This window comes from Pseudochaenichthys georgianus, chromosome 10, assembly GCF_902827115.2.
Source record: "Pseudochaenichthys georgianus chromosome 10, fPseGeo1.2, whole genome shotgun sequence".
NCBI lineage: Eukaryota > Metazoa > Chordata > Actinopteri > Perciformes > Channichthyidae > Pseudochaenichthys > Pseudochaenichthys georgianus.
This window is the reverse complement of record NC_047512.1, coordinates 22,159,607-22,175,637: the sequence shown is the minus strand read 5'-3', so window position 1 is coordinate 22,175,637 and position 16,031 is coordinate 22,159,607. Positions and strand designations below refer to the sequence as shown.

The 16,031-nt window shown below is 41.2% G+C and overlaps 1 protein-coding gene across 2 annotated transcripts in view; it reads right to left on the bottom strand.

Annotated features, from left to right (window-relative positions):
- Positions 1-12,124, bottom strand: part of spock1 (SPARC (osteonectin), cwcv and kazal like domains proteoglycan 1) — a 132,451-nt gene extending 120,327 nt beyond the window's left edge. Inside the window, exons 1-2 of one of the 2 annotated variants that reach the window (XM_034092207.1) lie at positions 11,977-12,124; positions 11,328-11,462 (exon numbers count right to left, since the gene is read on the bottom strand). In XM_034092207.1, the coding sequence (XP_033948098.1) occupies positions 11,328-11,459 (132 nt within the window). In that variant the 5' untranslated portion in view covers positions 11,460-11,462; positions 11,977-12,124. The remainder of the gene's footprint in view (positions 1-11,327; positions 11,463-11,976) is intronic. The other variant, XM_071204529.1, reaches the window with a different exon arrangement.
- Positions 12,125-16,031: the final 3,907 nt, after the last annotated feature.

Genomic DNA, 16,031 nt, shown 5'->3' with positions numbered 1-16,031 from the left:
AAATGCAACATTCAGTTTAGTTTCACTTTCCAGAAGACTTTGGAGTTACAAAAACTGCCTAACCACATCAGCCGGAGGGCTATTGGTTTAACTGTCCACACACACACACACACACACACACACACACACACACACACACACACACACACACACACACACACACACACACACACACACACACACACACACACACACACACACACACACACACACACACACACACACACACACACACACACACACACACACACACACACACACACACACACACACACACACACACACACACACACACACACACACACACACACACACACACACACCACACACACACACACACACACACACACACACACACACACAGGGAGTCCATGACTTTACATGCAGTATTCATTCAACCCCTCAAGGCTCAAGAGTTTGTGTGTTATAAACAAAAGTGCAGCAGGGAGTTACTTAGCTGAAGAAAAACTACAACATGATGCAGTGAGGAATATGGAAAGCCACTAAATGCTGTGAGGAAAACATATCTCGCCATCTCTCCCCCCTTTCTCCCCTCCACTCTCCCAGGAGCATCACATGAGCTGCACCTCTTGAATTATTGAAGCAGACAAGACATCTCTCAAACCCACACTCACAAACAGTAACTGCATCCCGGCCCTCAGGGGGAAATTAGATAATGACCAATTCAATCTGACATGGTTTTAGAGACCATAAACATCAGAGTGAGAGAAAGAGAGCGAGGGACACGAGAGATGCTGACACTTATCGAAAGCAGGGCTGGAGAGGTGCGAAAAAGAGAAACACACTGCCACTGATTTATTTCACACTGCGAAACTCAAGGCTGGGAAGGCCACTGACGAATGTGATCTGTGTGAGACGCTCCTCCTGTGGATGAAACTGGCTCCATCACATAATAGATCAGGCAAATATTATCTGTAACTGAAACGCTGTTTGAAGGACCATGAGCATCAGCTATCGTCATCTGCAATAACATCTACTGTGATTAAAGGGAACAAGAAGAGGCAGACACGTAAAATCAATCAACGCATGACGCTGCTCACAAATCACAAGATATACAGTACTATCGTCACACCATAATGACAAGAGGAAAATGCTGCTTGAGTGTAGCAGCTACATATCGTAAGATATACAAGACGGTTATTGTGACTGAAAAATGCTGATAAATAACTGTCTGTGTTGTTTATTGAATTGGATAGGATGCTATGGTACTTGCTAACAAGATTCCAGATAGGATGGATTTATAATCACTTTGATCCTCTGAGATTTTGTGCAGCATCATTCTCAGGTTAAAAAATAAATGTGTTTAATTATTTAGATTCCTATCCAAATAACTGCAAAACTCGTGCCATTACATTATTAGCCTTTACTGCGCTTTGCGTTATTAGAAAGTTAAGATAAGATGGTGTACATGGTGAAAAGTGTAAATGGTAGTTATTTCCATCTATTACTACACAACTCGTGTCCAATTATCTCAACCAAGGATTCCCCTTCTGAGCTCATATTTTCCGTTTTAACAATAGAGTTAAACAAATATCCAATTTCTATTGGGTTATATTCCCGGGATCGACTACGGAGGCAATGGCTCAGGACCTCCCACTAGCAACTCAACAATACTAACACCGTGCCAACAGGGACTTTCTTTTCGGAAGAGTATCAATCAGGCAAATTAAGCTGCTATGGCTACTCTCCACTCCTAGAATCAACTTATACAATTGATGACAAACAGACAATCCAAACATATGGAGAGACGTAGAGGGAGCCAAACCCGAGGAAGAAACATCTGATCATACACTCGAACCAGAGCACAGTGGGGGTGACAGCTTCATTAATGGCAATAACAACAAAAACACAAAGACGTACACAACTATTCTGACATACTGAGAATACACATATTTACAGTATTTTCCGTTTGAAACAGACATGATGAGGAAAACAAGTTACGCATATTTTATGCATGAAACTATACATACATCTATTCACACACACACACACACACACACACACACACACACACACACACACACACACACACACACACACACACACACACACACACACACACACACACACACACACACACACACACACACACACACACACACACACACACACACACACACACACACACACACACACACACACACACACACACACACACACACACACACACACACACACACACACAGAGCTTCTCTTTCATGAAAACCAGCTGCTACAGACACGGGTTAAAGCTCTAGACATATGGTGACAGAAAGCTGTCGGCCTGTCATTAGTACAATGCAGATTTTCTAACGACCGCAGACATCCATGAAAATGAAATATGGTGGAAGTAGTGAAGACAGCTTGAAGACATACGGATCACTACTGCATGCAGGGTAATGGCATATTAATAGAGAAAACTCAGTTTCGAGTGTTTCAAGATGTTTTGGTGATAAAATGACATAATCATTTAGATGATAGACAGAATATAAGTTAACAACAATTAAGGTAATTGTTTAATAAACTTTCAACACATACCTCCGTTGGTACAACATTCTCAGAACAATGCTGCTTTGTACCATTCAATATACTCATCCTCATATCTTTTATTATGACATTTGGATATGTTTCCTTGCTATCTTTGACAAGTCAATATATCTTTTTTAGTTAAAATATGAATCAATGATTATTAGCTGCATCCACATTAAAGTTGTGTGGAAAATGGTGCATTGAAATTAATAATTTGACATAGTTTCTTAACAGATGACGGATTCATACTGTGGATAGGGTTGAGCGATGTGGATCAAATCCTCTGTCATGTTGTAGTTTAGCATGTTAGCCTGCTAAAATGAGCTAATACGCACAAACACATAGCACATAGGGCTGATGGAATTTAGGTTTCAGGGATTTGGACATTAATCAGAGCTTCAAACTAAAATGTTTTTTGACCTGCTGAACTTTATGTCTGATGGGTACACGTTTCACAACTCCCTCAGCCCAATTTAAGGTTGATAAGTTAATACATTTATCTGGCAGGACAGGCCTAAACCTTTCCAAAAAAAAGAGAAGGGAAAATGTCAAACTCGTGATGTGAGAAGAAGTCGGAACAAACTCAAATTCATTCATTTGGACTCGTCCTCTTGAGACCATAAATGTCAGAAGATAAGTTCATGATGATCCATCCAACAGTTGGAGAGTTGGACTGCCGGTCCTCCCTGCTGTGCACACCAGCAGCCTGGATTAAAGGCCATCGCTATAAAGCATTTCTGTTCATTGATTTGAAACAATGTCCGTAAAGACAAGCACATTCAGAGATATTAAACTCGGTACCTCAGCTTAAAAGGCATGAATAATTCTCTGATGCTAGACAAACTTATTAAAATGTCATACTTTATATCCTCATATCTCCAACCACTAAATTGGCACATACCAATGGGGAGATGATTTTCTCCACTTTAGTGTAGTAGTATTATTAACATGATATGTTTTCATATAAAAACCTTTTTTAAATGTATAATAGGAAGAGATCAATGGTCTGAGGGGGGTTCCTCTTTCTTGGTTAATCTTGAGACAAAGACAGCAAATCAGACAGCATCTCTTCAAAATAATCAATGGCACTATTATCAGCACCACCGTTAGGGGACATAACCAGAGAGAGAGAGAGAGAGAGAGAGAGAGAGAGAGAGAGAGAGAGGGGGCTGCCATGACAAAGCAAACTGAAACACACACACACACAGTTTATTGATGATGGATTCCACGTCTCTCCTCCTTCCATCTTTCCCCCCTGTCTCCATCTGTTCTGCCTACAGTGTCGATGGTCTTTACATGAAAGCTCCTCTTCCTCTCTTCTCCTACCATCTCTCTTTTTTCCATTTCCTCTTTCTTATCATCAGCCAAAATTACACTGGCAATCCTTCTCACTCACACACACACACACACACACACACACACACACACACACACACACACACACACACACACACACACACACACACACACACACACACACACACACACACACACACACACACACACACACACACACACACACACACACACACACACACACACACACACACACACACACACACACACACACACACACACACACACACACAATACCTATTTATCCTGGTCATAGAGGGCAGTGACCTTTGTCTGGCTTGTGACCGAATTGTCCTTCAATGCGTGTGTGTGTTCCTGCACACGTGTGGATGTGTGTGTTTTTGTGCCTCTTAACAGTCTTATTGATTATATCAAGGCTTCAATCAGGGTTACCAGGCCCAGTACATTTACTGATCGATCCCTCAAAGAGCCTCAGGGTGGATGGGTGCACATGCAGGGGGAGAGAGATGTGCAAACATTTTCCATGAGATGGTTTAAAGAGACACTGCATGACACAGAAAACTCTCATTCAGTGCAAGAAACAGAATCAGTTATTTGTCATTTGAAATAAATATCTCAGAGTAGGAAGTATACGCATGCAGATGGAAGGCAAGGGGAAGGGAATAGCGATGAAAGGAGCAGAAAGCGTGAGAAGGTTTACTTTGAAGGGCACTGTTTCATCAGGAATTAGTGGGGTATAAAATGATGGAGGGAGAAGCCAGGAGAAGTGGAGGTGATAACGGTAAGAAGAGACGTATGGAGGCAGCTTAAGAGGAGAAAGAGAAATGGAGGACAGAGCAAAGGAGAGATAAGGATGAATGGCAGGTGTACACCAAAGTCAATTGGCGGAAATACTAAGTCTGCAGGGGAGTTATCATTCGGTGTGTGTGTGTGTGTGTGTGTGTGTGTGTGTGTGTGTGTGTGTGTGTGTGTGTGTGTGTGTGTGTGTGTGTGTGTTAGGGATGCATGATTTGGGGAAATAATATAATTGCAATTTTTCTTACTGATATTGCGATACGATTTGCGGAAAAAATATGTAAGCGACCCCACCCAAAGCTGCGAGTGAAAGAACTAAACTTACATGAAACTTCCGTTGGGTTGCTTTAAAGTCAAGCTTCAGTTTAAGATTCACCCTGAAATAGATGTAAAACATGTGATGAAGCATTACTAACCTGACTCAGATGGTTACATTTTTGAAATTGCAGACTTTTTGATAAACGCATCATTTAAAATCGCGATTTCGATTTAAAATCGATTAATCGTTCAGCCCGTGTGTGTGTGTGTGTGTGTGTGTGTGTGTGAGAGAAGGTGAAGGTGACTCCAGGGTTTGTCTCGTCTAAGCTGCTTCTCTAAACCGCACCCCGCCCCTCCCCCATGGGTACGCAACCAGCTAATCAGAACACACACAAACGCACCAGGGTGCAAACATAATACATACCAGAGGACAACACTTTAATATGGATGCAGCGGGGAGCTCCCAGGTGTGAATGTGTTCACCCCGAGTCAGAGTGGGGCTGAAAACAGATTTGCAAGCTCAGCAAAACCCTCTCTCCCACAAATGAAAAAGGGGAAAACAGAAAATACATGCTACCACACCGAACAGCTTTGAAATGAAAATAACAGTAGCTGCCTCCACTGCAGGAAACACACAGTCACTCAACACACACATGCACACACACTCCAATAGTTTTGATAAAGAGAGACAGCAGGGGTCGATGACTGACAGACCAGGAGAGGCTGTCTTCTTGCGAAAAGTGAAAACCAATGATAAAAGATGACAGCATTTAATTGCCGGCATGTGACTGAGCTGAGACAGGCGGAGGCTCTGACACACAGACGCAGTGAAACTTCACAAGCACATCCACAGTGTTTTGTAGCACGCCGTCATTTCCAACCTGCCACCAGGTCCACTAGCTAATGAATACACAGTCTGGAGATGACATGCATTTACATAAATGTAGGGGAGAAATACGCAGCACACACCTGACGTCCCTAGCAAATAAGATTTATTGCATTTCTGTAAACCTGACAGCATGCAAGCAGGGAAGAAGACAGGATTTCAGTGGGAAATGAGAGGAAAGGAAAGGAAAGGAAGGAGGAGAGGGACAAGAAGAGCCTGTTTAAGGAGAAGCAAACAACCGGCTCAGAAGTGAAAACAACTTTCCTCCTCGTGAGTATACAAGTCGGACTGCACGAATGAGAACGACAGCTTTCTTTCACTGCTGAGGGAGATTATGATAAGATAGGAGAGGAGAGGATCCAAGACAGCCGGAGATAAGACAGGGGATTGGTATTCTTGTAAAAAATAAGAAGTGTGCTTTCAGAAAACAAATGTACAATTATAGTCAGCACCAAAAATGTATTGAGGTCAGTGCACTGCACAATACGAGAAAAACTGAGTTGAGTAATAGGCCTTTACCACAAAAATTAGCACATCCAAGGAGGTTTTCTAAGTATCTTAAAACTTAAAAACTGCAAAGCTTATCTACTGTATGTTAAGGTGATTACTTATTTTTGTATGTATTTGAATTATTAAGTTTCTCTTTCAAACTCTTATACCAGAGTGGATGATTGTTAGAACAATGGAAACATTTAAATATATTGTTTTTGAAAAATGTTTCTGTGGAGTTTGAACCATGTTTTACTATGATCAGCAGAGTAGCATGTGTTTTCAATTGAGTCTGAGGGCTTTAGGAGAGCTCATTGATTGTATGTTTTGTACATTTATAAATTGCAATAACTGTCATAGTTTCTTGCCAAAACATTGACTAATTCATAAAATTGCACTGAAAAAGGGTCACTCAATTGCCCTTATTACCGGCGATCAGATGTTGAATCCTGTCTACATCAGGGTCAGTTGTCCAGGGAATGAATGTCAATTGGGAACTTTGCTGTGAGACTAAAGAACAAACTCCAATGATATTAGGAGTCACTGAGGTTTTGTCTAGTGGGAAAAAGATGTAAGTGTGTGGGTCAGTGCTCACCAGAGCTTCAGAGATTTGACTCATGACATCAGCGCGTACTGATCTCTGTTCATATGTTTTAACATTGATCAAACGTATGCTCTCGTTCTACACCGATTCACAGACACTAATGCTAACTGCACCTTCACCTCAAAACCAACTGCCCAAAACACAACATAAGTCCACCAATAATAGGCTTGCTCAGGCAACAATAGAACTGGTTTCAACTGGCCAGCTCAGCAATACCCAGACTTTAATTTGTGGATTATTATCTGATAGACTTCACTACTGTATGAAAAGCAATTACACCAGGAGCTTTTCCTCAACCTTTCTCTAAACTCTCCAAAAGTTTAGTTCCAAATTATCTGTATTTCCTCGTATTTCCTCACATACAATTGAGGTCAGCAATTTTGACGCGAAAGATTAACGAGGTGAAGCATTTAGGCACATCATTTAGAAATAGTGAAGGACTATAATTATAAACATAATGTCTGCTGCTGTATAACAACACTTTGCGAAAAGCATCCTCTGGTACACTTACCCTACACATATGGTGACTGTTAGGAGATTGTTCTAAAAGCGACTCTAAATCTGTCAGAGGAGAGCTAGAGGAAGTGTGGAAATGGCTGTGGTCACTCATTCATGCAGCCCTGTATCAACCCTGCATGCTGGCGCTGACAGATTTACATTGGTTAATAATATATTGTGTTTTCCTGCTGCTGCCTCTGCAGGACACCCCAATATACACTTTTGTCCTGATGATAATACGTTGATGTACAGACAAAAGGAACCAGCGGCCGGATCACAATACAGTTGACCCTGCTTGAAAGAGAAACACAGTCAGTGCTGCATACAAATGTGTTGATATTCACTGCAGCTGTACTTTATTTGCATAAAAGCTCATGAAAATTAAAGTGGGATTAACCTATGGAAAATGTGAATACTATTGGCATGAACTACAACAAATCATTTGGCTAAAGAGCAACAAAGGTTGCAGAGCTAATTTAGGGATTAAGAACTTTTTAATTGGTCAAAAATATCTAGATCCCCTAACAATCTATATAGCATATTGGAAACAAAGGCATTGCACTAGAAACATAAAATAAGACATTTTTCACAATACAACTCAACTAATCAGACAGTTACACAATGCTGGCGGGGGTCTGAAGATTGAGCCAGTAAGCCTGTCTACAAACCTCTGTCTGAAGCCAGCACACTGTGTCATTTATTTCACAAATGTGTCCCTTTGTTTCTGCAAACCAGCGGAAACTCATGTCTGCACCAAGTCTACAGGCAAGTAACAACGAAACTGGTTTTTTATGATTGGATGAAACATTAGTTTGAACTGACAACATGTGATGGTAATGAGGGATATCTAAAAATGTTTGCAAATACATGTTCTTCCGCTTTAGAAATGAACTACAAAAACACTGTCTGCATTACACATATCCACCAACAGTCCAGATGTTGGGAGGAAACGGATTAAATCAAATCCTATTTTCCTTATGTTTCAAGACAAGCCATCTGAACTTTGACTGTTTAACTATTGCACCATCTCCCCTCCCAACAAATGGACACTCGTGCATTATTCATGAGGGAGAAAGTGGCTCATCAGAGATGCAGAGTGAAACATGGCAGGCAGGGGAGAGCATCAGAGGGGGGGAGTCAGGAGGGCAGAGGAGGAGGGGGAGATAGAGAGGGCCATGGGTCATTCACAGCTCCAGAGACAGAGGATGAAATGAAGGAAAGAGGGAAGCATGGAAGAAAGATGTGGAGTTCATAACTCGATGAGAATTAAGAGGACCCCCCTCCTCTTAATGGGATGGGAGAGAAACATACTGTGCTTCACATGTTCGTAAAGGATAAGAACAATTCACATGTGGTGGTCATTTATGACACCAACATCAAACTAGTGTTACATTTTTTTTATGGAATTCATTTGGTACTTACATATAATAAGGATAAAAAATGTGTCAGATATTATTTTATATATATGCTCATTTTACCGAAGTTAGTTCACCATATTGTATTCTGTGTCATTTCAGGTTGTATTTTTTCCAAACGGGCATCAGTCAAATTGTGTCATTTTCAGCCTGAATCTTGGCCCCACAGCTCTGTCATGGACCGCACAATTAAGGACATTTGACAAATAATGATTTCACTATAGTTTCTTTTTCTAATTATCACCTTTCATCTGGATACAATGGCACTGTGTTGAAGGGGTGTTTGAACCCAACATGAGCACATCTAATCACCAAATTCAGATGTTGGCAGAAATGGTTGTTTAGCAGTTTGAAATTGATTCATGCAGAACCACATTCTCCTAACCTCAGGTCTTGCTGTCTCTGAAATGAAAGGGCTTGCTACCAGAGAGGGGAGGAGAGGAATGAGTAAGACAGAACGGAGGAGGAAGAAAGACACATCGGGGGAAAAAGACAGCCAATGTTGCAGGAGACAAATTGCGACCAGCAGGTTTCCCTATGTGATAGGGCAGACAATAAACACAGACACACACATGAACACAACAGCAGGTTGGTAGCATTGCTTGAAATATTAAACATAAATGTCAGAGCCTTTCCCTCCTAGCTCCTCTTCTCCCCCTCCTGTCCCTCCCCCGCTCCCCTCCTGTTCTCCGCCCTCCACTGACAGTTTCCTGTTAATGACTTTCACTGGCACAGGAGACTACAGAGAGGAATAAAGAGTGTGCGGCATGCTCACACACACACACACACACACACACACACACACACACACACACACACACACACACACACACACACACACACACACACACACACACACACACACACACCACACACACACACACACACACACACACACACACACACACACACACACACACACACACACACACACACACACTGCAGGTAGTTGAGCCCAGGGTGAGTGTATACAGTCATGACTAATACCGGCTCTCACCTCGCTGATCCACTATTGTACTGTATAGGGAAGGCCAGCTCTAATAAGGCCAGAGTTAGCCCACTGTCTGCAGACACCTCTGGAGAACATTAGGTAGCAAAGGACATCGTCATGTTGGAGTGTGGTATCAAAATGGAGAGCCACACTACTGTCAGCATCAGTCTGATAAACTGGAGACTGGAGAGTGTGGAGGCCAGAGCCAGAGCCATATTCTGAAGTCCCAATACCAATAGTAACTGATAGGTCGGCCCCCTCCTAGTCGATCAGTTGACTGTTTTGGACTAAGATCTTGTTTGAAAAGACTTGTGAGCACATATGTGAAAGGCGCCTATATAAAATAAATAAATAATTTATTATTATTATTTAAGGTACACACAAGATGTAATGTTGTGTTTTTGCATGAGTCTTTGTGTAGGAAATTAGTTTTAACCCTCAGTTGAGAAAATCGTTTGAGTGTTATTCGTAGAAACTACAACCAGCTTTGCATGCATTCTCTTACAGTCTTTTTTTTTTTTTTTAAACACCTTGAATTTCAGGGGGGGCGCGGGGCTCCGTTGGCGGGGCGCAGCACCCCTCCAAGACAATGGTAGGGGAAACACTAAGTGCCAAGTTTGTATTCAGTCGAGGCTTGTGGCTGTTCTTTGTAGCATTTCATACAGTTTTTAACCATACCTTGACCAACGTTTTCGACAATCATGATGATTTTAAACAAGAGCAAGACAAATGTTTGTGCATAATTATGAGTCTGTAATGACTTAAGAGCACGGCAGAGCTGTCCAGCGTCAAATAAACTGTACATACAGCCATACACACATGGGTACACTAGCTGTGTACTATTGACTTTTGCATGTGCTGTATGCTTTATTCTTAGAAAGAATCCAGGAAAGGCAGAAATACCAAACATAAACCATTACTGCAGGTTGGCATGTATACTGTTATGAAATGTCACTGGACTAAAGGTGGGAATTTACCACTACTAATTCTGCCTGAAATGCATAATCAATCAGATTTAAAAGCCCACTGTCATAGTAACCAATACCGATAACCAAATTCAATTATGACAAAATGAGACCATTGGGGAAATCACCCAAAAAGTCAAATCATAAGCTACAACGTTTTAGTGTTTTTCATCAAAAAAAAGCGTTTTCTATCTGTGAGCGTGACTCTCTTTCTACCTGGATCTGCTGATTTTTCTATAAGGTGGATTACTCCTGCTGGAAAGAGCTCAAGTACTCAGGGTGCATCAAGGGCACAGTGCTATCTCTCTCTCCATGACACACGGACACACACACACACACACACACACACACACACACACACACACACACACACACACACACACACACACACACACACACACACACACACACACACACACACACACACACACACCACACACACACACACACACACACACACACACACACACACACACACACACACACACACACACACACACACACACACACACACACACACACACACACAGTAGCTTAGTATGATGCTGCTTCTGTTGTGTCTGTCAGACTTCAAACTCACGTCTCTGAATCTGTTCCAGGATCTGTCCTTGTACTGAGCCACGGTGCTCAGCCATTTCTCGTTACTGTTCCCGGAGCCCGCCGTTTCTCTGCTCAGCAGGAGAGCCACGACAGGTAGCAGAAAGAAGAACATCTTCTAAAAGCAAAGACAAAGAGTGGAGAGTGAGAAAAACGAACGGAGAGGAACATAAGACGGATAGCCTCGTCAGAGTGCCAAACAGATGCTGAGGAAGAGGAGGTTGTAGCAAAGAGTTAGGGGAGCACGCTGAAGTGATGAAGAGCACTTTACAGAACGGAGAACTCTCACGGTGTGACGCATACTGGTCAGAAAGCCACAGAGGAGTGTAGAGTGCTCAATTTATCAAACTGCTGACCGCTCTTTAATCGGATTATAAACATTGGAGAGTTGTCACCGCGGCAGATGGAGCACCGCGAAACGATTAGCTCGTGAGCTTCCCCTCCGCCAATTTGAAAAGCAATTAGCGGCGTCAACACTATCTGCGCCCCCGCGGAGCTTTGTTTTGTTCATCTGTTTCTCCTCCATCCAGCGGCACAATGAAAGTCGACAATTACTCACTTTCAGTCCCAGTTCATATTTATTTGACTGAAACAAATATATGAAAAACAGCCGGATTCGGTGCTTTGCCTACCTGGGATAGTTCGTTAGTGTTAAATGTGTCCGATTCCCGGGAATAAAATAAGTCCACGAACCCGGGCACTCCGGTGGTACCTGACACTGCTTGTAGGATGGAAGGAAAAAAGGAGATGCGATGAAGAGAGTCCGAAGGAGATGAAGGAGCTTTCTCCTCCTCCTCGGTCACTAGACACCGCCTCCTCTCTCTCTCTCTCTCTCTCTCTCTCTCTCTCTCTCTCTCTCTCTCTCTCTCTCTCTCTCTCTCTCTCTCTCTCTCTCTCTCTCTCTCTCTCTCTCTCTCTCTCTCTCTCTCCCCCCTACGCGCCCTCACCGTGTCATTGATTTTCAGCAGGGGGGTTTTGTATGTTCACACGAGAGCAGGATTCGGGAGCTGTGTCACTGCGTTGTTCTGGGGTGTACAAACACACATTTCATATTAGTCACGCGCTTCTGTTGTGGAATTCAAGCTAGAGTCCACTGTAGTAAATACAATTAAGGCATAAAGCATACAATCAGCGAAACGTCTCTAATGCAGGGTTGCCAACTCTCACGCATCTGGCGTGTGACACACGCTTTCACTCTCAATCTCACGCTCTCACTCTGCCCAAACTATTCTCACGCCAAAACAAGCAATCACAGACAGCAGTTAGTACGATTGATTTCAGTAGTCACTTGTTTGGAAATACCGAAGACTAGAAACGGTTTTGAAAACTTTTGTCAGGTAGTGATCGTCTTCTCAATAGAACATCTTTGATAATGTCTTCTGGCCAATCAGAATCAAGATAACGGCGTGGTGTTGTTGCAGGAAGTCCAGACGGAGAATACTTTTGCTGTAGTACATCTCTATACATCGATTCAATAAGATCGACCCCCCACGGTTTGATGATTGATAGGTGTGTGGGTTGGGGCTATCCACATCCACCCTTATCCACAATGTAACTTAATTCACAGCCTCTTCCCTCTTCTCTCTGTGAGGAGCAGCAGGTTCAGCTTTCAGAACAAAGTAACACAAAACTAAAATGGCATTCATTTTTTTTTATTTTTCTTCTCAAGAGAGTACCAGAATGTGTATTTTATGTTAGTATTTCAAAAAACTCTTTCACTTGTGGGGAGATTGCAGGATTGGCTCCAGGTCGCCCTTTTTATTTACTTCAAGACAAATGTGCCTTTTTATTTCATACAGTTCAATTCGGATTGAGACGGAAATAATCTAAACCTCACGCGTGGCGTTTCACTGTCAAGGGGGGCGATATAGCGTGTATGTAATTACATTGCAAATACTGATTTGAGCCCCACCACTGTATGGATTAGCCCTACCGTAGATTACCCAACACAAATACTCTGGAGCCGCAACTGCCGACCCGTATTGCGCATGCGCAGATCTAAAATCCAGTAGAAATTATAAAAAAGTAAAAGTCTGCTGCTTATTGTTCTACTAGGCCAAAATAGAGTCAAAGAGTATATGAGAGTGAGTGTGTTAATTAATATATTTGGCAGTTTGGAGTAAGTCTGTAGATTTGTTTGTGTCTGTGTGTTTCACGTAGCCTATAGGCCTCTCACGATAATTAATTTTGTTGGATACATTTTCCTGGAAATTATTGCAATAAACGATAATATTGTCGGCACCGTTGTATGACCATTTTAGACCACTGACATAAAGATAATATATAATAATAATTCAAGTACATCCTTTCAAACTGCTAGTCACATCCTCATGTAAATGGCAATTTATCGAGTTCATTTTTATTTATCAAACCATAAGTCAATTAATTGCTTATCGCCACAGGCAGACAATAAAACAGTGGAAACAAACATGTGTTTGACTTTCATTAGTGAATGAAACGTTGTGCCCTTTATAGTCTGTGTCCAATATTGTGTATTTGTATAATATTGTATATATATCCTATATATATGCTAAGGTCCCGCTGCTGACACGATAGCAGTCATTTCGTGTGCATATGTAATTAAACCCATGATATCAAAATCTCACTCCAGCCAGGTACCCAAAGTTGGCAACCCTGCTCTAATAATAATAATAATTCCTTGCATTTATTATAGCGCTTTTCCAGTGCTCAAAGCGCTTTACAGATACACATTACACATATTTTGTATATACATGCAATGGTCACTGTGGACAATACCCACAGGAGCAAGTTCAGGTGAAGTGTCTTGCCCAAGGACACACCGGCTTTACATGCTCTAATGTAGTTCCCACAGCTGAAGGTGTGTGCGTTTTAGCACCATGAACAAAAGCAGGCAATGTCAACCCTTGTATTGCTTTTAAAAAGTATAACCAGTTTGAATCTAGAATGGAAATAGTAGTTTAAACAAAAAAGAGAGTGCTTTCCTTTTGCAATTCTGTATTCATCTCCTCCTGCTACGCTGCAAAACTCAGCCCTCTTTGCAGGAAATATTAGTTTTGTCTCCCAAAATCCAGCTAAACCCAGAAACACTAAACATTATAAGGCATCACTGCAATTTATCTTTTTATTTCCTGTTCTTGCTGCGGAATCAGGGCTCACAAACAAAACTAAGCCCCAATTGTTTTTGTTGCAATATGAAATCATGAGGTACGGTCAAGTTACCTACTAAAACAAGTATTTATGATAACTGTATTTGCTTTATGTCTGCCCACATTATGGGAATTTAAAGTATGAATTGTGAGGGGGATGCTCATCACATGAACAAACCTTGCTAGTGTTTTGGTCTCAGTTGGAGTTTTGAAATACAAGGCAGGTTTGTTGCAGCAGGCCTGTGAGGTTTAGTGAAGCTGTTAAACTGTACGTTTCTAACTCCAGCTGCTAAGATCAACAAGAAACACAGGGAGGTACCATAATTATTAAAACAATAACTCATATGTACCCTAAATATGACTGTAGTTATTGATAATGGTTCATAGAAAATAACAGCTGATAGAGTAAATCAGTGTGATGCAAATGGGAAGTGGTCATAGGCAGATTCACATTAGTGAGGAACTAATTAGGATCATTGTGTTTAGATCATGCATCATATTAATAAAAAGTAGTATTAGTGTGTTACCATCGTTTTTGTGTTGCTTTCCTGATCTGCAGCAGTCTTAATGACAGATACAGAGTGTGAGAAGACAAGTTGAGTATACCAGAAGACCCTAAACAAAAGGGAAATATCCATTACTGCATTTGAACAAGCATACAGTATGATATCAGCGCGTAAGCAGCAATGGCTGATACATTTGAATAACTCTGACCCAAAACCTGGAAATCTAAAAAATATATATTGTAACTCAGATTTGAAAGCTGAAGCAAATTGAAGTCCAAGATGGGTCAGCTGTGTTGTTTTTATAAGATTACAATTAATTTCTACATTGAGATGTGGATGTATTTGTATTTGCATCTAAAATACAATACATTTAACTTAACTTGTGGATCAAATTGAATTGGTAAAAAATACTTGTTGAAAGAAAATATAAAAAATTGTTGGACTATAGCTAACTAGATCCATAGGGGAAGTCAGTCATGACACCATTTTTTAAAAGTGTTATCTCTATTGTTAAAAACATGTGTGTCCTACAACAGATGATGTGCCCTTCATAAAGCCAATGGATGGACGTGAAGCTTATAGTGAGACTTTGAGTCTCTCACTTTGCTTTCGTATTCTGTCAAGCACTGTGTGATTGGTGGAATTGGAAAGTCCAATGCTTATGAGCTGAATGATAATGAGACACTTGATTTTGACGTTAAGAGACTCTTACAAGACATTTATATGCAGTATAAGTTAATAGTGAAGCAGCCCCTAATAAATGGGTACTCTGACATTTACAGTAAATCTGGATAAAGCTGAGAACACTGGGAAAAAAGAGCATTTGTCCTTCAGCCACTGTCAAGTGTCTTATTTATACATCTACTTTCACATTGTAGCCTTTAACCTTCAGACAGACTCAGCGTAATAAAATGTGTTTGAGGGCTAGTAAAATGTACCAAGAAAGCCTTAGGTTAAAACATTGGTTAAAGATTAAAACAAATAATATATTTTAAAAAATATTTTACATTTGAACTTCTTAAAATATGAATGACTAATATATATTTATAAAGT